This window comes from Paramormyrops kingsleyae, chromosome 20, assembly GCF_048594095.1.
Source record: "Paramormyrops kingsleyae isolate MSU_618 chromosome 20, PKINGS_0.4, whole genome shotgun sequence".
Taxonomy (NCBI): domain Eukaryota; kingdom Metazoa; phylum Chordata; class Actinopteri; order Osteoglossiformes; family Mormyridae; genus Paramormyrops; species Paramormyrops kingsleyae.
In genome coordinates, this window is record NC_132816.1 from 5,789,191 (window position 1) to 5,813,690 (window position 24,500).

At 38.5% G+C, this 24,500-nt stretch overlaps 1 protein-coding gene across 6 annotated transcripts; it reads left to right on the forward strand.

The window, feature by feature from the left end:
• The first annotated feature begins 11,409 nt into the window (after nt 1-11,409).
• Nucleotides 11,410-22,734, forward strand: sycp3 (synaptonemal complex protein 3). 6 transcript variants are annotated; one of them, XM_072703761.1, is made up of 10 exons: nt 11,493-11,573; nt 12,648-12,718; nt 14,207-14,372; nt 14,461-14,533; nt 15,325-15,359; nt 15,501-15,618; nt 18,294-18,393; nt 18,513-18,611; nt 22,160-22,264; nt 22,468-22,734. In XM_072703761.1, the coding sequence occupies exons 1-10, from the start codon at nt 11,513-11,515 to the stop codon at nt 22,519-22,521; spliced, it is 882 nt and encodes a 293-aa protein (XP_072559862.1). In that variant the 5' UTR covers nt 11,493-11,512; the 3' UTR covers nt 22,522-22,734. The 6 variants fall into 6 exon arrangements, with proteins under 6 accessions (XP_072559864.1, XP_023680670.2, XP_072559862.1 ...); XM_072703763.1 differs by lacking the exon at nt 12,648-12,718 and having other exon boundaries at nt 11,410-11,506; XM_023824902.2 differs by lacking the exon at nt 12,648-12,718 and having other exon boundaries at nt 11,435-11,573.
• The last annotated feature ends 1,766 nt before the right edge of the window (nt 22,735-24,500 follow it).

Consider the following 24,500-nt stretch of genomic DNA (forward strand, 5'->3'; position numbering starts at 1 on the left):
AATCATGAAATTCATGCGACAATGGAGTTCTTTGGAGGAAAAAAAAGTCTCGCAGACATATGAATGCTTGAAGTAAGGCTACATTCAGATGCAGAGAGCTGTTAAACTATAAGGTCTAAGAAGAATACATGGTATCAGTCTCTTTTTCAGCTGCAACAGTATGACTGAGATCCAGGTTCGGGTCTCCCCTCTTTTCCAAGAGGACGTCATGATGATGGCTGGATTGTGAGATGATGCTAAACACCTGGATCTTCAGATGTGGAGGCACATGCCTGTGCAGAAGCGTGTCAGATTCACCAGGGACAAGAGCTGGACAAGACCAGTGGAACAGGAATTGGAGATATTAAGGAACTGTGCTGCTTAGCCAATATAGATGACACTTCTTGTATAGCTTCCTCATTGCTGGGGTGTCACAGTTGATCTCAGACTTTTAAATTAATAATGCTGATGAAAGATCATTCATAAATGCAAGTCAAAGGACAAGATTCAAAGCCATAGTACTGATTGAGGAGGAGGAGTCCAAGTCCAATAAAGTTGCAACTTACCTATTAGTGTTGTCACGGTACCAAAATTTCAGTATTCGGTACCAATACCAGTGAAAATCCACGGTTCTCGGTACCAATTTTGGTACCAAAGCAAAAAACACAAAAAAATGAATTGAACAACAAGCTATTTTTATTAATAACAAACAATAAATAAACAAACATGACTGAATAACACACTTCTTATTTATAAACTTAAACATTTGTATAAATGAAACAAAATATGCCATGACTGAACAATACTTTAATATTATTATAAATAAAACAAAACCAAGGCATTTTAAACATTTGAGTAATTAAATAACTAAATAAATTACAAGCATTGAAAATTTAGAAATTGAGCATTGAAAATAAATTTAGATAAGATTACTTATATTAAGTGTATGATATCATTTTTACACAGACGGAAACTGTATTATTAAAAACACTTTACGAAAGATTCCATTTAACATGACTTAACAATAAACACGTGTTATACAGCAACTATTATTCTTAATTTAAAAATGTATTTATATATTTTCGTTAAATTAAAAGTTGTACCTGTTGACATTACTTAATGCACAATGTACAAACATGAACGAGCAAGTTTTTGTATAAAACAACATTTACACACATTAATTAATGTTCACTCACTGTAACTTGATGTTAGATAACATATGAAGTCATGTAAATAAATGGTATCTTATTGTAAAGCCTTTCCAAACTATACAGGACTGTATCTGACTGGACTTTTATTTAATCAAACTGCGCAAACCATATTTCATAACCTAGAACTGCTTTTCTGATGGACCGATTTTAAAGATACAAACATTAACCATACATTTGTTCTCTAACACACATATTTTGGCTACACAGGTCATTTAAAAGCCTCTGGTGTGTAAAAATAGTACGCTATTATGTCCTGTTTTAAACGCTATAGGAGCATTAAACAGTTAATAAAGAAACTTTATTCTGATACTCGCGTTAGCATTAGCCGCGCTTATGCAAACGATTAACTAAGCAAATGACAATGTTTATTTCAATCTGACATTCAAATTAACATATAGGGTATATTTTTTTTTATAACAAAAGCTCTAAATATAAAATAAAATTAAAACTTACCTGCTTGAATTCTTTCATTAAATCTGGGTGACGGTCTTTTTTATAAGGTTCGATGTGTTTCCTCCTTTTGACATACAACTTCGATGACATCGCTTGCAAATGGGTTTCTGGTGATCAATGATGTTGCCCTTGTCATCAGCCGCAAAAACAAAATACTTCCACACGTGGCTCTTTCCCCTTTCTTTTCAACGAGCGGATTCAGAGCCGCCTCATCAGCAGCACCGCCGGTCGCCATGTCTCTGTGCTTTACGAAGAAGACGCAACTGCACAATACGCACCTATCTGTATACCTATGCTCGGTACCACCGGTACTTCAGAAAACCTGGTACCGTAACATTTAAATTTTTTAGTACCGACTTGGTACCTTAGTACCTGGTCTTTTGACAACACTATTACCTATATTGTCATGTGTACCAGCTGAAATGTGGCGGGGGATTGGAAGGTGCCTGGAGATATTTATGTGGGTTATTTGGATAAACAGAACATGCAGTCAATTATCAATTGTTCAAATTTCAAAAAAGGATTAGTGTTTACAGAAAATGGATGGATGGGTGGATTTCTATAGATCAGATCCCATGTCAAGACAGGGTGACATCTTTGCCAAGTGAAATATAAATTAGTTGAGGTGCACAAAAATATACTCACATCAAACAGTGTACAGTACCATAGTGGTTCACTAGATAGCCTACATATCTTTATTCTCTCAAAGACAGGTCGCAAATTTAAAGCAACAATTTATTTTTATAACACACTGATTCTATACCACTAAGTCTCTTCCTAAAGGCTGGGCAGATTATTCTCTATGCCTGAGACAAACACTATATCCTGATAAACCTATAATTTATTGAAATAGATCAATTGGGGCGTGACATTATTTTAATGATCAGAAAATTTTATGGAGATATTAGATCTTCTTTTGAAGCACAGAATGCTGCAAGTACTTTACAGTTAATGTGTTGGTTTCTTGAGAGAAAAAAATTAAATCTCCCCCAAAATAGGTCAATTTGTATACAATTTAAATTGGATATTGTTGTCTAACTATCCCAGAGGCGTGTCTTAACACAGAAGTGAAAGTGAAATTGCAAAAACGTGTAGCCTACTTACTGAATCTGTAAAATGGCTGTTGAAGCTTCATCTCTCGAGCAGGAGCTATCTTGTTCCATTTGCTTAGACTTCTTTAAGGATCCTGTTGTCCTGCAGTGCAGCCACAGCTTCTGTAGAGACTGTCTGCAGAATTTCTGGGAAGAGAAGAAATCTCAGGAGTGTCCAGTATGCAAGAGACAGTCCTCCATGACAGATCTTCCTCTAAATCTGGTTTTGAAAAACATTGTAGATAACCATCTAAAACACAAGAGTGCATCTCGCTGCGGGCTCCATGGAGAGAAACTTCTACTCTTTTGTGAGGACGATCAGGAGCTCCTTTGTGTGGTCTGTCAGACTGCAAAGAAACACAGAAACCACCAGCTCTGTCCAGTGGAAGAAGCTGTACAGGATAAGAAGGTATTCTCTTCTATATCATTCATTTTTTCCCAAGGATGTTATATTGACCTGTAGCTGTGAGCTGGTAGCCAACTCATCCTGAAATGTTAGCATGTATGTGGGCAATACTTCCTTAGCCACTGATATTGAACACGGGGCTAAATGAAGTGCTCATTAAAATCACGAGGACAAATCTGGAATGACAGAAATTCACACTTAAACATAAGCTACAAAGATCCATAGGTAAAACAATTTTGCTTGGATTCTGTGGAGGTTTACTGTTATTGTTAGTTTAGTGGCTTTTGTACTGGGTGTTACTGGTGACTGAGAAGAGGGATCATGAGTCACTGTCCGTTTTCTGAAAACAGTTGGAGTTATACAAAAAATATACAAAACACAGGTCTGCTTATTTTCTATGCCTTTTGCATTCTTCTGTGGACATTAGCCGTGTATCAGAAAGTATTCATTGTTAAATAAACATATTTATTTATTATCAAGTTTTTAAGTCAAGTTTATAAAATAAAATATTGTTCCTCCATCGCCATGGTGCCAAACAAAGAACAAAAACAGAAACAACACAAGACTTCACAAGTGCAGGAATTCAGAACTATACAAGTGCAAGGAGAGCAAAGAGAGAGAGTACTAAACACGAGAGTAACAATACAATATTACAGAACAAAAGCAATAACAGAAGTAGTTTGAATGAATACAGTATTATGACAGATACTGTATTCTCGCAGCAAAAGTGAGCAAAAAAATGGAAGATATGTAAATACCAATAAATAAATAATTGTGCAAACAATAGCAGCAGCAGGACAGGGATTGTGCCGTGTATAACAGATAAAGGGTATATACTGTACAGAGTGCTGAGTGGTATGTGCATGTGTATGCAGCATGCTGAATGGTGTGTGTGTGGATCATTATATATTACATTGTGGGGCCCAAATGTCCCAAAAATGTGATAAACACTTTTTATTTTGCTGTTTTGGGGACTATTTTTCGGTCCCCATATGGGGAAACTCGATTTTATAAAAAAATGTGACTGCAATCAAAAAACCAAAAATGTCAAATGTCTTATATTTTGTTTGGTTACTTATGGTTAAGGTTAGGACTGGGTAGGGGTTAAGGTTTTCAATGTTGGGATCAGGGTTTTTCCCCATTGAAATGAATGGACGGTCCCCACAAAGATATGAACAATAACATGTGTGCGTGTGTGCGTGTCTGTGTGTGTGCCTCTTAATGAACTAACATCCCTTCCTGGGTGACCCCTACCCAGTGCCTTCTACTTCTTGGATGTCCCTTGCCCAGTGCCCTGTACTTCCTCGGTACCCAACGTCCAGTACTCTGTACTTCATGGGCTCGGCTCCAGGAAGATATGAAATCTGAGATTTTGTTTTAATTCAGAATAATTACCTGTAAACAATATGTAAACAATTTATCTCTCATTACACGTCTGTATATTTTTTCTCAGGTGGAACTCAAATCTTCACTGACTCCATTAAAGGAAAAGCTAGAGAAGTTTACAAAAGTTAAACAAGAGGCTGAGAAAACAGCCAAACATATAAAGGTATGGAGATTTATTCTGAGAAACTAAAACTTCACTGTGAAAATTAACTTCAAATTTCCAAGGCTGCCAACTTTGGTCAGTTGGCTAGCGTGAGATTTACCTTCAGGTTTAAACAGCATTTCTCACTGTCAGAATCAGTCCCAGCACACTGAGAAGAGGATAAAGGAGGAATTTGAGAAACTCCATCAATTCCTGAGAGAGGAAGAGGAGGCCAGACTGGCTGTACTGAGAAAGGAAAATGTGCAGAAGAGCCAGAGGATGAAGGAGAAGATAGAAAACATCTCCAAACAGGTCTCCACCCTGTCAGAGAAGATCAGGGATATTGAGAAGGCCATGGAAGCTGAGGACATCTCCTTCTTGAAGGTAGGAGATGATTTTCCTGCATTGTTCTGTGTGTTTGCTAGTTGAGACAAACAGTCCTAATGTGTGTCTGAAGCAGATATAAGGAGTTAAAACATCTCAGTGACACTGAGCATTTCTGCCCAGGAATTTTGTTCTTTATGTTGTTTGTTGGTTTGCCATGGAAATCTATGTAATATTTTTCATAATACACTTTCATATTATTTTCCTCTTTTTCAGGCCTACAAGGACACCAAAGAAATGTATGTAATAATTATCAACTATATATTTTCAATTACTACTGAAATCTGGACTAGATGATCCCAAGAATTAAGTGGATATTTTTAGTGTCACACACACACATGCAAAGCCAGGGAGTCAGCAGAACCTCTGGACTGAGTGGAGTTAATGATGCTGCAGACTCTCAGTCACCTTCCTCTTGTGTGTCTGACTCCCTTCAGACCCCACAGCATCACTCACTCCTGCCTGTCTTTGCAGAGCCCAGTGCTCACTGCAGGACCCAGAGCTGGATTCAGGGGCACTGATTGATGTGGCCAAACACCTGGGGTCTCTGAAGTTAAGAGTCTGGGAGAAGATGCTGGGGATTGTGCAGTACAGTGAGTACTTGGGGAAATGGCTGTATAAAGCAGAGAGCAGTGTCTGGATGGATTACACTGTCACTCACTGGGAGCTCAGCCTAGCAGCACTGGTACAGTGAGTACTGGGGGAAATGGCTGTATAAAGCAGAGAGCAGTGTCTGAGTGGATTATACTGTCACTCACTAGGAGCTCAGCCTAGCAGCATGGGTACAGTGAGTACTGAGAGAAATGGCTGTATAAAGCAGAGAGCAGTATCTGAGTGGATTATTCTGTCACTCACTGGGAGCTCAGCCTAGCAGCACTGGTACAGTAGGTACTGCGGAAATAGCTGTATAAAGCAGAGAGCAGTTTCTGAGTGGATTACACTGTCACTCACTGGGAGCTCAGCCTAGCAGCACTGGTATCTTAGCTACTGTACCTCCCAGTCAGCTGTATCCCTGTGAAGTGTTATCCTCCTTACTGGTATGTTGCTTTGGACAAAAGCATCTGCTAAAAAAATAAATGTAAATGTACTGGAGAGCGAAGGGACGGGGCGTTTAAAGAAACCCTACGATTAGTCTTTATTACTTTTTTAAGAATGGTCATCAATTTATTGACATTCTTTTTAAAAATGTGGGCACTTAAAATGTTTTCTGCTTCAAAACGTTTTGCTTTTCTTCACAAACAAATTAATTTACACGGCTCAAATATTTGCTCTTAATTAACATGTTAATCCAAATTAGCCTCCTAATATCACCCAGCGATATTTCTTCTGTTTGCAATGACTTTATTGAGACTACTACAGCAAGGCCCCAATGAGCTCCCTCTATTGGCAGTCCTGTGCAGTGCCTTATTCAGTTCAATTCAGTTGAAATTTGATTTATACAGTATATCCATCCATTTTCTGAAACTGCTTGTTCCATTCAGGGTCACAGGGGGTCTGAAGCCTATTCTGGAGGCTATTGGTGCAAGGCAGGGAACAACCCAGGATGGGGTGCCAACCCATCACACGGCACACTCACGCCTATGGGCAATTTAGCAACTCCCATCAGCCTCAGCATGTTGTTGGACTGTGGGGGGAGACCAGAGTACCTGGAGGAAACCCCATGACGACATACAAGAAGAACATGCAAACTCCACACACATGACACAACACTTGGAACCCTGACAGAGACTCAAACACAGGTCCCAGAGGTGTGACGTGACAGTGACAACCACTGCACCACCACGCTGCTTGTTTACACACACACACACACACACAGACACACAAGTCAGTACGTGTTGACATATTGCGACTAATCTGTGAAACCTTAACACACTATTTTATTTTTGTCATAAAATAACCCTCTGCCATACTGGCCGAGAGATAAAACAGAAATGTAGCCAAGCCGTCTAAAAACTTTGCAAGTATTTCTCGTAGACACATACTGTAAAAACACCCCCGGAAACCTTGAACAGTGTACTTTTCAAATATATATAGGTAGAAACTAAATACTAAAACTAAATATATTATTCTCCTGTGTAAGGACAATAAAAAACAAGAGTCATTGACTCCAGTGTTTCAGTTAAGAAGCAGTCCTGATCACCTACTCATTTGCAAATAGCGCTTTTCATGTTGTAGCACCGGCGGGGCACATGTCCCAGCATGTCCCACATACGTGCAGCTGTAAATAGCCCTTGTATTGTTGTTGTTAATGTTAATGTTAATGGTTATATTTCCTTATTGTCACGCATGTGTCTGCCCATGTCTTGCGTGTACCCTGTCCGATCCCTGTGTGTATTAGCTTACGTAAGTCAAATCAAATCAAATCAAATCAAATCAAAAAACTTTATTTGTCCCCGAGAGGCAATTTGAGGCACGTAGAGCAGTGTTGCACAGACACAGAAGCAGACTTAAAGAAATAGAACAAATAAATAAAAATAAAAAATCAGAATAAAGTAATAATAATAATAAAAATAAAGAAATAAGTAATAAAATGGTTCTCAATATATACATAAGGTGCAAAATTGCAATTGAAAGTAATTAAGTTAACAGACTAACATAAGGTGCAAAAATGGGGAGGTCAATAGGTAGTGGGGAATGAAATGTGTTATGCCTTTATGGGGTTTAGTGCATAGAGGCAGAGGGCAATACTGGCTTCGAGTTCAAAAGTTGAATAGCCTTTGGACCAAAAGTGGCTCTTCTCCTTTGAGTCCTGCAATCCGGGTAGCGGATTCGGCGCCCAGAAGGAAGCCACTCAAATGCTGGGAACAGCACATGTGAAGAGTCCTGTAGGATTCTGTGTGCTGTTCTCAGTGTTTGCAGCTCACAGGAGGACAGAGTTCTGACTGGGGATCCAATTATTTTAGAGCACACCTTGACTGTCCTCTGCAGAAGGGCTCTGTCATGCAGAGTGGCGGCATGGAACCAGCAGGTTATTGAGAATGTTATGACACTCTCAATTTAGGAGTATATGGGGCGCCATTTGTAAAGTTACGAAACATTTTTGTACTTGCCACTTCTGTGGCAAAAATATACTGTTTTTTGTTCTACCCGTTCAGTTAATAACCCAACAAGCTATAACGGGGCTGGTTTGGCACATTCTGCTGAGCTGCTCAGTGATTTTTAGCTCTTGCTAGCTGAGTTCTGGTTATATGCTGAAGACCTTGCAAGTGTTCCCTGTGATGGGTCGTTACCGCCCATTTCTATGCAGATGGGCGTGGCGAATTTGCATATGTTCTCAACATTTAGAGTCTACACTCTAACATTTATATTTAACATTTACATTTAACATTTAGATTTACATTTACATTTAACATTTAGATATAAGTTAACATTTATATTTAACATTTATATTTATATTTAACATTTATATTTATATTTAACATTTACATTTAACATTTAGATTTATATTTACATTTAACTTTTACATTTAACATTTAGATATAAGTTAACATTTAACATTTATATTTAACATTTCTATTTACATTTAACTTTAATATTTACATTTAACTTTTATATTTACATTTACATTTAACATTTATATTTGACATTTACATTTAATATTTATATATAGACATACCATTTATATTTACATATGATGAACAACTGTGCAAATAATCTACACAGCAAAAAATATGATGATCCACAACACCATTGACTTCTAGCTAAATGTCAGAAAATTGCACTAAATGTTGAAAAAGTGGCAAGTACAAAAATGTTTCGTAACTTTACAAATGGCGCCCCATAGGGAGTAGTAGAATGTCCTCAATATGTTCTTGCTGACTCCAAAGCTGCTGAGTTTCCTCAGGAGATACTGCCGTTGCTGGCATCTCCTTAGAATCTCCTCAGTGTTGGAGGCAAACCTGAGCATACTATCAAAGAGGTATCTGTACTCCTCCACAAGCTCCACAGTCTTCCCATGGATTGTGCTGGTGTCTCCAGCTGCCAGTTCCCTCTGCTTGTTGGAAAAGGTCACCAACATCTCTTTTGTCTTCTCCACGTTCAGCTCCAGTGAGGCGTGGTCACACCACTCCACAAACTTGTGGAGCATTGCGTTGTGGTGGTGAGAAGGGCCACAGAGCAGAGACAGAAGAACAGTGTCATCCGCATACTTCATCAGATAACAGTCAGGGTGGGAAGACCTGCAGTCATCTGTGTAGAGGATGAAGAGTAGGGGTGAGAGGACACAGCCTTGAGGAGAGCCAGTGGAGGAGAAGGAGAGGTCGGAGAAGATGTTGCTAACCAGCACTCCCTATGTTCTGTTGTTTAAAAAATCTAGGATCCACAGAACTAGCTGGTCATCAAGGTGGAAGCGGGAGGATAGTTTCAAGGATATGTGGCTCCATAGTATTGAATGCTGTTGAAAAGTCAGCAAACAGTCTAAAAAAGTCTAGCTGAGGTGTTAGGACGTTCAAGGTGCCTGTGTATGGTGTCCATGATGAATAGTTTTGCAACATCAACCCCTCCACCTGCCTGATATGCAAACTGGAGAGGGTCCATCAGAGCTTTAGTCACCTTGACGATGTGCAGAGCCACAGGCCTAAGGTCGTTCAGAGCCCTGACTGAGCACTTCTTGGGGATGGGGGCCACTGTGGAATGCTTCCATAGCTGGGGAACTGTGCAGCTCTCTACTGATCTTTGAAACAGGAGCTGAAACACGCCCCCCAGCTGCTCTGCGCAATGATGTAGAACACGGCCACTAATATTGTCTGGGCCAGGTGCTGTATTCTGTCAAATCTCGTCAATTTATGGATAACTGCGAATTCAAATAAACAGTAACTTTGTAAATTACAAAATGTCACTGGTTCTCAAATTTTGATCACTACTGTAAAAACTTATGTCTTTAACTAAAACGGAAAAATATGCATGCAAACTGTTGGTAACTAGGTTGTTCCTTTAGCATTTCCCCACTACCTTTATGAGACTTATTTGCAAGTATAAGACTACACAGCAATCATTTTATTTAACTTATGTTTCTCAAAATTTCTTGTAAAATAGCTTAAAATAGTATGGATTGTGGTGCAACTTATGTGTTCTCTGTCAATTCACAAACGGAAGGAGCAAAGTTGTGATGCAAAATTAAAAAATAAAAGCAGAGCAGGGGTACCTTTCCCATTCATTCATTTCATGCTCAGGCTACTGTTCGCGGTGATCACAGTACAGTATACATTCGTATCCATTTGTCACATTTTATGTCACATTTTTTTATTAGTTTGCTTTAAGAGTATCATACAGCACAAATAATAACTGTAGCTTATATGTAGTTAGCAACTTTTTCTCTGTAGTGTAGCTAATATATTAAAACAGTGGCTAGCTTAGCTACTTTTAATCATAAGTAGCTTATAGCTGGAAAAGCTACCATTTAAAAGTAGCTTCCCCAACACTGTATATTTGTCACTATAGTGGTTGAGTTACAGTACAAAAATAACACAGACATTAACTGCATTAATACTGCTATTAATAACTGCTAAACAGTCTTACAACCTTAGGATTAAAACTGTCATTAAATCCTGCAGTGCATGTGCTGGTGGCTCTGAGCCACTTTCCAGGGGGGAGGAGAGAAATACTGGTTTCTTGCTGGGAAATGAGCTGTTAGTGAGGAAGAATACAGCTGCCTCTCTTTTCTCACCTTGTAGATTTTTTTGCCTCAGTTTACAAGGATTTTGGCTGTTGTATGTAATTAAAAAGAAAAGTGATTGAGAAAATAATGACAAGACCAAGAATATAAAAGTAAAAACAAGTCTGCCAGCAGTGGCCGCGCTCCAGGGCTGTCTTATTCACAGTGATGTCCTTAAAATACTGATGGTTTTTACTGTATTGAGAAAGGTTATTAATTGCAGCTTCCTCTTCAACCCGCAGCTCCTGTGACTCTGGACCCAAACACTGCAGCCCCCTGGCTCTCTGTGTCTGATGATCTTACCAGCGTGAGAAACACTGGAGTGAAACAGCAGCTTCCTGACAGTCCAGAGAGATTCTTCCCCTGTGTTTGTGTGCTGGGCTCTGAGGGGTTTAACTCAGGAAAACACAGCTGGGAGGTGGAGGTGGAGGACAAAACTGAGTGGGATCTAGGAGTAGCAAAAGGATCTGTTAACAGGAAGGGGGGGATTATATGCAAACCGGAGGATGGAATCTGGGTTGTACTTCTGAGGAATGGTGATGAGTATAAAGGAGGTACCTCACCTCGGACCTGGCTGAGACTGGAGCGGAAACCGCAGAGGATCAGAGTGCAGCTGGACTATGACAAGGGGGAGGTGTCCTTCTTCAACCCTGCTGACATGTCACTCATCTACACCTTTAAAGACACGTTCACTGGGACCCTGTTTCCATTTTTCAGTCCATGTTTAATAGAAGGTGGTATTAATGCTGGATCCCTGAAGATCTGCCCAGTAAAGGTGTCTGTGACAACGATGTTATCCCAGTAAGGATGCCTGTGTTTTACAGATTATACTGTCTGAAGTGGGAAAACTGGGATGTCCTGGGACAAGGTGAAGTATCTGTTCCCTCACTAGGGTTGGGTTTATACTATTAGGAGTGGGAACGTTATAAAGTAAAAGTTTTCTTGGCATCTTGGTTGGCAAGATGGCGCCTGTGTCTGGCGTTGCTGCTGCTGCTGTTGCTGTCATAACTCATCTGTTTTTGTCTTGTCTGTTTGTAATTACGTGTCTTATTTTAACAATGCTCCTGTCTGCCTTTGCCGTCTCGGCATCTCTTGTTTACCACTAAGTGTGTCCATCAGGTCTTGTATTCTAGGTAGTAGATCAGTGATGGTCTTTTGATTCAATAGATGATAATCTATGCATAGTCAAAGGGTGCCGTCTTTCTCATGGATGCAAGCCACTGGGACAGCATAAGAGGACATGTGATTGGACAATTCAGCCTTTCATGTCTTTAAACAGTGGTTTAGGGACAGTGGAGTAAGCTCTCTGCACTGGGATTTTGTCCTTGAGGGTGATATACATCTGTAAGCTAGGAATGCATCCAAGTATGTTTAAAGTTGATTTAAACAAAAAAATAAAAGAATGATATTCATAATGGCCTCATTATTTGAATATGTTTCAGTAAACAGGTAAAATAAAATTTGCGTCAGTGACCAAATATATATGGACCTAACTGTAATAGTGTCCTTTTTAATTAAATAGTGTAAATTGTATTACTCACTATCAGCTTCACTTAAAGATGCAAACAGTGTTTGATTTGAAGAGGAATGAGGCACTGGGCAAACCAAAAAATATTGTCTATTTTAACTGTATAGAGTTATATACTATTTAATAGGATTTGCTCACTTTCAATTCCTGTTAACTTAGCACGCTCAAACTCAATTGCCGCTGAATTGGGAGTGGAAAAACTCAGGAAAAACAATTAAATTTGTCTCTTTTTCTAATAAAGTACACACATACTGTACTATTACTGAAACTGCCGTGTCCTCAAAGTGATAAGAACTCAGCCGAAGCGTGCTAATTGTTAACACGGATTGAAAATCAAATGAAGTTCTGAAGGTAATCCTCGGTGAAATGCGTCCCCCTGCAGGCGCGATCGCGTAATTGCATTCGGTATTTAAGGTGGACCAGAAGGAGCCTTCAGCCTCGTGAGCGCGCGCCCTGACGGTTTCGGCGCGGTCAGTGAAGAGCAGGTCGGTACGTGTTAATCGGCTTTGCCATTTACTCTGACTCCCTGTGAACTTATTTATTAGTATAGTCCGTAGTATTTCAGAAACAATCACCCATGTGAACAGTTTTAAGTGACAAAGCACGTATTCAGTGAGGTAAGAAAACAGGGAAACGCATTTTAACTTGCTAGCCAAAGTGAATAAGCAGACAGTATCACATGCGTAGTAAAAATTTACCTTCATAATTTAAAGTTTTAATACTCGTTAAAATGCGACATTAAAACAGAGGAAAATGTTAGTTAAAATGTCAGAGGGAATATAACTCGCTGCTTAATAAGCCAAGTAGTTAACGCCTGCCCACTGTCTATCCCTCAAGCAGGCGATAATCATAATTATGGCTAGTAATAGTAATAATAATGCTTATTATTATAATTTTGGTATTATTACATATATCATTATTACTATAATAATAATAATAGAACTATAACATGAACAAAGTTGTGCCAGTATATGTCACGTCGGAGCCTTAATTTCGACCCCCAAACGGTAAAAAAAAACAAAGTTAAGCCAACCTAAAATTTCACTAGATTTTTGAGGACTCGAACTTTAAAGTTTTGAAGAAAACCAACTATTGAGAATAAGTTGGCACAACTTTAGATGTTTGCAATCCTTAGTATGTAAAACTAAAAATCGTTAGTTTTATAGATATGAAAGATTACCTGAATAAAAAATAATTAGTTGTCACAACTAATTATTTTTTATTCAGGTAATCTTTCATATCTATAAAACTAACGATTTTTAGTTTTACATACTAAGGATTGCAAACATCTAAAGTTGTGCCAACTTATTCTCTTTTGTTCAGATGATTTATCTTTCATATGCGTAAAAAGTTACAAATTTGAGTTAAACATGCTAAGAATTTAAATCCGCAAAATATGTGCCAACTAATTATAAATGAAGATAACAAAACAGTTCAGTTAGCATGTTTATTTTAAACATGATAGTAATAAATAATAGCAGACACATTTTGAGGATCCCTGTGGGAAATGACAGCAAACTTGACTGTGAAGGGCAGCTACCTGTTGCGGTGCCTAGGGAGCTGGGGGTCACAGGCCTTGCTCAAGGGCCCCCACATGTGCTGATGCTTAGCTCACAGAGCATCCTAATCCTAGGAGGCAGCATGTAGCTCAGTGGGTTAAACCTCCATGCCTCTGACCCAAAGATTGCCAGTTTAAGACCAGCCCAGTCCTGTTTTTGTACCCCTGAGCACTGAGTGAAGCCTTAGTATGGTAAACTCAAATTACAGATATGAAGTCTTTACAGATATGAAAAATAAATCTTAAGAAAAGACAATAGGTTGGAACAACTTTTGTTAGGAAGTCTTAGTATATAAAACTAAAAATCTTAAGTTTTTATAAATACGAAAGATACTGACTGCCCTCAAAACTCAAAAATCTAGTTCAGTACGTCGCCTTGAAATTTTAAGTTGTCTTAACTTTTTCTTTTTTACAGTGCATTACAAGTGGTTCATCCCAATTAGACACCATGGCATCCGCAGCGAGGAAGAAAAAGACAGGCAAAATCGCCGGGAAAGCGACTGACCCACTCCAGGTGTTCGATTTCGCCGTGGAGGAGGTGAAGAGTGACCTGAGTGGCTCGGAGGAGGACCTTAAGGAAGGTGCATGGCCAGCCTCCACCTGCGTGCGAACCTGGGGCTGTGCCTGCCGCATTTATACGGATGCCTTTTCCTTTATCCCATCCTGCAGAGGAGACCCCGATAGTGGAGAAAGGAAAGAAAAGATGCGCATCGGCGGAGGACGACATGCAGATGGCTGTGGGGTCGGCACCGTTATCACTGCAATCTTACCCTATTTTCTGTAGCAGCCAGTGCTGAACAGATGTAACGGCACAATCCCTTTCATGATTAAGATAACATACACGCTATTGATCCCAGATGTAGAAATTCTTGTAAGTTATGTACTTTTTTAGATTCTTTTTATTGTACAGTATTTTAACCATAATTACACTGTAAAAAAGAAAAAGACAACTTGAAATTTCAAGGTAACTTACTGCACTAGATTTTTGAGTTTTTAGGGCAACTCAGACTTTTAAGTTTTGAAGAAAACCACCTATTGTTATGCCAACTGATTATTTTCAGTTCAGATAATTTATCTTTAATGTGTATAAAAACTTTTTTTTGTTTTGTTTTACATGCTAAGAATACCTAACAAATTTGCCAACTTATTGTCTTTCAGATGATTTGTCTTTCATATGTGTAAAAACTTTGAGTCTGACAGTTGGCACATTTGTTAGCAATTCTACTAAAAATGTGAAGTTTTTATACATATTAAAAATATAATTAGTTGGTATAACAATAGGTGGTTTTATTCAAAACTTAAAAGTTTGAGTCCTCAAAACTCAAAAATCTAGTGCAGTATAGTGCAGTGCCCTGAAATTTTAAGTTGTCTTTTTCTTGTTTACAGTATACCTGTTATTATGTCTTTTTATTTTTATGGTATTTTATTATATTTACTTGCCTGTTACAATGTATTGTTCCTCTTGTTTAGTTAATTGCCCCTGTGTATGAAATGTGCCACATAAATAAACTTCTGTATCCTTTGCACATTTAGGAATGAAGTCCAGACTATGCTGGAGCGGTTTGGAGGCAAGTAGGATTCTTTCTGTTTCTAGATCTCCGCTTGTTTTATTCTTTACTGTTTCTGGTTTAAACAGTACTGGCGGCTGGTTATTAGTGTGCATTTAAAACAACATGCTCTAAGCGCATCACTGGAAATGTCTCCTACAGAGGACATCAGCAAGGCCATTCAGGCTAAGAAGAAGCGTCTGGAGGCTTTCACCAGAACATCTCTGAAAGGCAGCACCCAGAAACTGGAGCAGCTTTGGAAAGCTCAGCAGGAACAGAGGTGAGCAGGGGAAGACAACAAATGCAAGCGGTACACTGCCACTAAATTACAGTACAAGCAGTGTCTGTACAGGGGTTGCATGGCCACACGTTTACTGCAGTGCCTGTACTGTGATTGGTAAGTTCCCTGAAGCTGTGGGAGTTTGGAGCAAGGGAGTGGACTGGTATGAAATTATTATTCTATCCCTGGCAGCGGTTATCAGTTAGTATGTACGTACATGTTTGTATGCCTACATTGCTGTGAAGAAGTATTTGATCCTAATTTCCTCTATTTTTACTTATGACACTAAATGTTTTTCTGATCTTCAAACAAATTTAGTATAATACAAAAGACAACTTGAGTAAACACAATGCACAGTTTTATATGATCATTTGATTTATTCTTTAACACCTATATTATCCTGTTTTGATGTGCCCATTGTAGGTGCTTTCAATTGCAGATACCGGTTAGCATGGGCACCCTGACTGTGTCTATGCAGCCTCATACTCAGCAGGTGTATTGTGACAACCGTGTGTTGTGACTCATTACTCCCGTGATGATCATCCAAATAATCTGCCCTTTGTGCTGCAGTAGTCCTTCTGTTGGTTTGTACCACACGGGATATCCTTCATTCACATCTCCGATGATTAGTCTTGGCTGCCCAACATACTGTTGGTGGTTTGTGGTTTTTCCCTCCTCAGACCATTCTTGGTAGGTATTCACCACAGCTTACCAAGAGCATTCCCCTTTCTGTTTAAGAGACACTCTGACTCAGTCGCCCGACCATAAGTATTTAGCCGAAATTAGAGTTACTTAGGTTGTTACCCCTGCCCATTTTTTCTGAATTCACGTCAGCTACAAGCACCAAATGTTTGCTTACCTCCTAATATATCTCAGACCTTCACATGCTCTGTTTTTATGATAGTCAACATTAGTTGTCATGTGGGGGTGATCGTAATGTTTTAGCTTATAGGTATGTGCATCGGCAGTCCCCAGTTTAAGATCATCCGACTTATGGACAACTCGTATTATGAATGGACTTCCATGAAACCAGTTTGGAGAAAATATTTGAGTTAAATATAATGCATTGCTATAATGTTGGCTAGAGGTTCTGTACAGTCCAGTAAATATGTGCTATACAGTAAGACAAATGTTTCACTAACTGACATGAAATAAGAACCGTAAGTAGCTGTTCCGACATTCTTACAGTGTTCGTGACCATGGAACTGCCTGTATATACAGAGACACACAAACACAAATAAAAATATATATTTGCATACACACACACTTTTTAACTTTTTGAGTTCTTTTTTGTAGTTTCAGTAGTTTTTTTTTTTTAGTTTTTAATATGTGTTAATACTTAGCGCCATACTAGTAGCCTACTTCCTCCAGCTTTCCAATGATTTCCAGCAAATGCTAAATTCAAACAAAACAAACACTGGTTTACAGTGCATCGTAGCCCCTTTCCACATGGCGATGTCATGGGTTTACAGTTTCAGAACACCAATTCTGTAGTGATGTGCTGCAGGCAGTTTTTCGGACACGGCACCAGGTAATCGACAGTGGAAAAGCATGGAACCAGTATAAAATTAGGCATCAGCTCATTACCAGAACCAACACTGTGCTGGTGGAAGAAGGCTACGTTGTCTAGTGTCCCTGAGGTGAACTCTTGTTCTAATCCCACCCACAATCTGTGATTGGGTGACGTAATTTGAAGTCACAGGATTGGTCTACTGGACTAATTATACAGTTATTGATATGATTTGCACAGTACTGGCCGCATCTTTAGATAGTGTAAATTGATATGTGTGTTTGTGTATATATGTTAATCGTGAATGTCTATGTAATGTTTGTTGTGGAATGTGTGTGTTTCACTAGTGTGTAACCGTTTGTGTCATGTAAATTTCCCCCATCTGTCTTCTTACCAGTATTAACAAATAGTGGGTGTTAATAATGAGAGCAGCTTTCATTTTAAAGAGCCTTCATGCCCATTATTAAAATGACACACACTCGCAACAATCCATTTTTTTCCACACTGTATGTGGGCGGAATGGTGGCTCTGAGGGCAGGGATGTGTGCCTAGAGACTAGGTTTTTAAGCCGGTGAATTCCTGGGCTGATTCTACTTTGTCCCTTAACCTGCAATTGCTTCATCCTGGGTATGACGTTAATCTACATCTGGCCCTGCAAGCAGATCCTCCAACTTCCAGGGAAAATTTGGGCGTTGGTGGCTGATTTGGCTCTCCTGCAACCGGAAAAAGCTTCACACTGTTCCATTCCATCACAACTAGTGTGGTGCTGAGGTATCACCAGCCCCATGGCTGCACTCAGGTTCTCACCCCTGAAATGATTCGTTGTGTGGTGCTATATCAGTGTGAGCTCCTTACCTCTGTATGCGGGTCTGCTGCATTGAAAACATTCTGTGCCCTCTAAGGTTGTAGGGTTTGTAATATTGACTATCTCTCTCTCTCCCCCCCGCAAAAAATAGTTAGTTTATTGGAATGTTTAGTTTCAAATTTAATACACTTATAGTAATACTATTATCTGTGATTAGATGGTTAACTTCTTATACTGTATGTTTGTGTCAAATAAACGTATTTTTCTTTATAAAGATAGGGCTGTCTAATATTCAGGCCAAAACAGTACATGTGATACATTAGCATGCATATATAATTGTGTTACCTTTTAATCCTGCAGGCAGAAGCTGACCCAGGACCACTGCCAGCAGGTGGCTTCTCTGCTGCAACAGTGGGAGAATGATTCACATAGATCTAAAGAACAGGAAGACAAGCTGGATGTGAGTCCATCAATCTATGTATCCATCCTGCAACCGCTTAACCAGTATACGATCACAGGGCTGAATACAAGCACTAAATGTGATATAACAGAGTTTCATTCTCTTTATATTCTTGGCAGAATTTGTTCAGACAGCAGCAAAAGATAATTCAGCAGGCCAGGGTCATTCAGAGTCAGAAGCTTAAGAGCATCAAACATCTGTATGAACAGTTTTTGCAGGTGGGGGATAATTTGATAGCTTGAGTAGGACAAGCAATATGAAGTAATATAAGGCCCTTCCTATTAATAAATGTTGTATATTATTATTCTATACTATCCACTCTCAGTTTTGATGACACATTATGGACTGAACCATGTTTCCCTGCCACACTTCCACATGCCACATATACAATATACATTTTTTTTTGTTTGGCATCACTTGGTACATGGGAATGTTTTACTTTTGTATAATTTGGAACATACTGTTGTTAGCGAAACTACTTCCAGGTTACAGCTGATTATTTGCATCCTTATTTTGATGCCAAGTGGCAGTCATATTTACCATTGATCTATCCATCCATTTTCCAGAGCCCAGCAACCCTGAATAAAACAATTGGGTACAGAAAATGGATGGATGGAGTCATATTTACTTATTACAGTGGTACCTCAGAACTCGAACTTAATCCGTTCAGAACTCCGGATCAAATTTTCCCCATAAGAAATGGAAAACCAATTAATTGGTTCCCGCCCCCAAAAAATTACACCGAAATATGTTTTTTTTTAGCATTTAAACACAAAATGAACCAGACAAAACAAGAAAAGCATATACTGTACTAAACACATCTAAGTACATTTATCAAAACAGTAATTTTAAAGTAAGAAAATAAATGTATCCAAACAATGTGTCCTGCCCCGATTGTCCGCTTCTTCCGTGTGCCACGCCCCCTCGTTAACCCCGTGTGGAATTCCCGTGTGATCAGCTGCTTCTGGTTGTTGTCATTAGTCCTCTGTATTTAGTCCGCATTTCAGTTTGTTTCCCCAGTTTGGTCACTGTATTGTCCGTCTGTGTTTTGCCTGATTTACCTGTAATTAAACCCCGTATTCCCCGATACCCTGACGTCTGCGCCTTGGTCTCCGCTCCATCCCCGCTCTGCACGACAATATTATTATAATTAAATGTATTAATGGTTTATTATTAATATTAAAATAATTAATATTCTTTATTTTAAAATGTATTTTACTATATAATAATTACTGTTACTGTCTATCGTTGTCTAAATGTATTTTTACTGTCTAAATATATGTATTCAGTTAGTGTAAACATGCACGATGCTATCACAGTGAATGCCAGGCTGAGACTGAAGCTTTACCCTTTGTTTCCGCTGAGAGACGTTTTCCTGCGCGTACAAGTTATCGTAGGTCGGTGTTCACGGTTTAACTTCTGAGATTCAGATCGAGTTCTAGGTCATTTTTTTCGAACTGGTTGGTTCGACTTTTAAGAAATTTCAGTTCTAATAAGTTCGAGAACTGAGGTACCACTGTACTTTATTATGTACAAGAAGGGAAGGGGGATCTTTCTATAGTTTTTAATAACTGAGGACTCATCTTATTGGCCTAAAATATTGACTTGTTTCCAATAGCATAATTGAAAATTGCCTCTTAGTATCCATCCATCTTCCAGGTCCTTATTCTGGTCCAGACTGTGGGGATTGACTGCTAATAATGATGTGATAACATCAGGCATTACTTACCAACAAGATGAACACCCATTGTAGGCACAAACCCTGTTTAGTTGATTGGGAGACTGGTCAGAGGAGGCTGTTGGCTCAGTTGTAAGACATTTTAAAAGACAACGCCAGGAAGTGCTCAGAACAAGACAGCCGGCTTGGATCAATAATAAATCCAGTTAGCAGTTCCTTTTCCTTCATTTTCGTCCACTACTAATGCTCTCACTTTTGAGTATAGGCCGGGGGCCATGGGGTACCATGTGGTGGTGCCTAGTACTGCCATCTGTTGGCATGATGCAATCACACAGTAATATAGCAGAGATGGGGAGTCGAGTTTGCGAGTCAGCCTTGAGCCTTGACCCAAACTGAAAAGGCATTAAACACTTAATAATGTGTGGCTGTGTATCGAGCATAGGAACTGGAGCTAGAGAAGCGTGACACCAGGCGGTATCAACAATCTCTAACACGCTTTTTCTATTTGTCACTGATCTAACAAAGCACAGGATATTCCAAGTGTTATTTTACATTAGATGGCACCGCTTTGAGATTGCTTCGGGTTGTTTAACCTGTGTCATAAATTATATATACCTACATTGTGTTGTTATACAATGACACAGGTAGGCATAGATTGCCATAAATCTGACAATTTAGCAGGTATGTTCCAAAAACATAATTTAGCAGGTATGGCCCAAAAACTTTTCTGACATACCCTTCCAAGTGAAGCTGTTTTTTCTTACAACTTATAAAGTGCCCATACCTTTTCATTGTGCCCTGCCTACGCCGTATAGTGTTATGTCTTACATTATTCGGATTTCCATCACACATTCATATTTAATGGTTTTAATAAAGAAAAACATAACGCCAGCAAATAATTTGATTGAACAGTAATATCACTGACTGCTCTCCCGTGATTAAAAGAGCAGTACAACTGCACACATTAACCTTCTAACATGGAGTTTTGCGGTGTTACTTGCATAATCATTTATTTACCTGCATGTATGTTGCGGGGGGATCGCGGCATACATCACATTTGGGAACCAAGAGTGTGATCAAACCTGAAACGTCCTCATATTTGGGGACATTTTGGATATCCTAATTTAAAAATCAAACAAAATACAATCAAAAGAGTAAAAATGCCAAAAGTAAAGTCTTGTATTGTTTGGTTACATTGGTTAATGTTAGGGCTGGGTAAGGGTTCAGGCTGTTGTGATTAATATTAAGATTTTTCCCATAAAAATGAATGGAAGGTCCCCATTTAGATATATATGGCAACATGGGTGTGTGTGTGTGTGTGTGTGTGTGTGTGTGGGGGGGGGGAAGTCCAGGTATATATTACATTGACTAAATGTCCCCACAATGTCATAAAACCTGTTACTTTAACGTTGTGGGGACTATTTTTTTCGTTCACCACAAGGAGAAATTAAATTTTATACAAATCTGTGAGTGCAATCAAAAAACTAAAAAGGCCAAAAGACTTGGATTTTGTTTGGTTAATTGTGGTTAAGGTTAATGCTGGTTAGGGGATAAGGTTGTTATTTTTCAGATTAGGATTTTGCCCATAGAAATGAATTAGTGGGCCTCACAAAGATATGAGTACAGGTTTGTATGTGTATGTGTGCGTGTGTACATAGTTGTTGCCAAGTTTGGACCATCTTTGGAGTATGTTCTTAAGTCTTCACACTAATTAAAGTTTACCTGTTCTGCTCATCAGATGTATTCATCATAATGTTATTTTTGAGAAAGTATTAGTTTTTAAATCTACATTAGAAAAGTACTTTTGTTCTTACAAAAACTTTATTGCTTCAAAGCCATTTGAAATAGTGATTACTTTGAAAATGTATACATGGAACTATGAGAAAAGCAGTTTTTGTACTATGCAAGTGGTGGTTCCCATTTAATCGCATCAGTTACTAACAGAAAAAAAAAAACAAATGAGCGGTTATATTTTTGATAAATAGTAATGTCAAATTGGAACCATGATGGAGACTTCAGACTTGACTTGGAGTCTAATTTGGTGACTCATGAACATCTCTGTAATATAGTATCTCTTTGTGTGTATAGCACATGGAGGACATGGAGAAGAGCCATCAAACCTTCCTGATGGATGCGCAGGCAGAGCTGAAGAATGAAATGCGTATGCTGCAGAAGAAGATTTTGATGGACACAGTAAGCAGTTAACAAATTCAATTACTTTACATTATATGGAACTACATAAAAGTAAAAAAGACAGTTCTGCCATTCAACCCATGTAATATGTATTTAATGTTGCACATAGTCTGGGGATTTGAATTTAAATGAGACAGAAGTGTTACATTATTAGTTTTACTAGACTCACATCTCAATTTTCTTTTTCCTCCCTCCCGTTCAAGCAAAAACAAGAGATGGCAACTGTACGAAAATCTCTCCAGTCAATGATATTCTGAAGAATCACAGCTGTGCAGGTGACCTGGGTCATTTTGCCTTTTCATCGGCAGTAGTCTTTCAGGCCTCTTGTAATTTCAGAGAAAATATATTAAATTTTACAAAGTTTGATTCTTAGATTTGATAGTTGATTGTGTCAAAGAAATTGGTGCACAAAATGTTTTGTGTGCAGTTAAGATTTGTTGAATAAATTTCAAAAGTAAATAACACAACAATCATGTCTGTGCTAATCTGTGCTCAGCACACTCAATTTCTTGCCTTTGTTTTATTCAAAATTCATATAACTCCACCCAGTGACTTCAGGCTGCTAATTATAGCAGTTATGGTACATGCACATTGATTACATATAAATACCATTGAATTGAAAACAACTGAAAAAGGGTGTAAATAACATAGCAGGGTCAATGAGCAACATTTTAATGTTAATATCAGTAATGCAATCTGAATATAATCGAGTAACATTATTAGAATTACTCATATGTAGTAGCATCACTGTGGGATTAAAGGGAAACAGGCTGGACGTGACTTTTTACCCACATATGTGTGAAACTTCTTACTTTGTTTTTCCTGTTCTCATTTTCACTTGGCTATCATCCATTTTTACTTCAGATTTCATAATTTTATGAAAATAGTTACACAATTTACAGCTCAGGAAACAGGCTAAATAGGGATTAATTTGCTTGAAATTAGCAACCAATGGAAAATGTTTAGGACTACAGTATAATCAAGGAGAACTCCCCCACTCCATGGATGAGTACCTCCATGGATCTAAAAACATAAATTTTACTTAAAATCAAAACCTGCAAATATCCTGGATTAGGCTTTCAGAAAGAGACATATAAGTTATATTTTATTTTGGGATGTTGCACTTTGCTCATTTTATTTGATCTGTTCATTACAGGCTAAATTTGGATACATTTACTACTCAATACTAGTCAAAACTGCAGTTTACACTGAATTGTGCCATAATTGCTATTTTCCATATGAGTAACCATATTTGCCATTTCATGAACTGGAGTAGCGCAAGAGAAAGATGCAGGACTGTTTGGCAGCCTTCATTTAGTGAAAATACCACTCCGCTACCACAGCAGCTATCTTATTGCACGCTGTAATGCATTACTTTTATAAAATTGCACTTTTATGTCATAAAACAACCAGCAGAGGGAACAAATGAGCAGAATTGGTACAAATAATGCTTGACATGCAGGTATATTTCAAACATACAGTCCTACTTAAAAATACAAGATTATGGCATGTAATGCTCATTTGGAATCCTGCTTCCTGGCACAGACTAACACCTCAGTCCTTTTACTGGACAGTTGGTTGGAAGATGAATGAAGGGAATGTAAAGTTGTGCATGAAGGATCACAGTAGAACAAGAGTGTGATGATTTCTTTAAAATTTTAAAGAAAATGAACAACACCCACATATGTAATCAAAGAGATGTAAAGGTGATCAGCATAATTCTGAATCTCTATTAGAAGGCTCACTGAAGGTTTGACAATAAAAAAATCGTTTTTTATTATGTCCTGATATGTAAAACATAGAACTGAAATCAGGTGTATCTTCTTTTTCAGAAGACCGTATGCTTCACACACATAGATACACACACACACACACACCACAAATTCTATATATTTTAAAACATGAATCCTTCAAATGTAGATGTAGTGACTTTTTCATTTCAAACTTTTCCTTTTGTTTCTTTTCCACAGCATAAGTATGCTACAACGCTTAAGGACTAGAGAGTGCATTAATTGGATGTGGACTTTGCTTGGCATAATGTCCATATTGCAAAGAAAAAAATATACAGTACCCAGTATCAAACAGCATTCATTTTAGAAAAAAAAATGTTGGGAACACAGACACAGGTTTGTAATTATATCTTTGTGGGGACGCGCCATTAATTTCTATGGGGAAAAACCAGGGCTGTGGAGTCGGTAGATAAATGCTCCGACTCCGACTCCTCAGTTTCTAAATC

Excerpts from the sequence above, each read along its gene's own strand:
- sycp3 (XM_072703761.1), top strand. The coding sequence starts at position 11,513 with ATGCCTGTGTTTTACAGATTATACTGTCTGAAGTGGGAAAACTGGGAT. Across the intron at positions 11,574-12,647 it reads CTGGGATGTCCTGGGACAAG|GTGGACCAGAAGGAGCCTTC; the intron begins GTGAAGTATCTG and ends TCGGTATTTAAG. Across the intron at positions 15,619-18,293 it reads AAAGCTCAGCAGGAACAGAG|GCAGAAGCTGACCCAGGACC; the intron begins GTGAGCAGGGGA and ends TTAATCCTGCAG.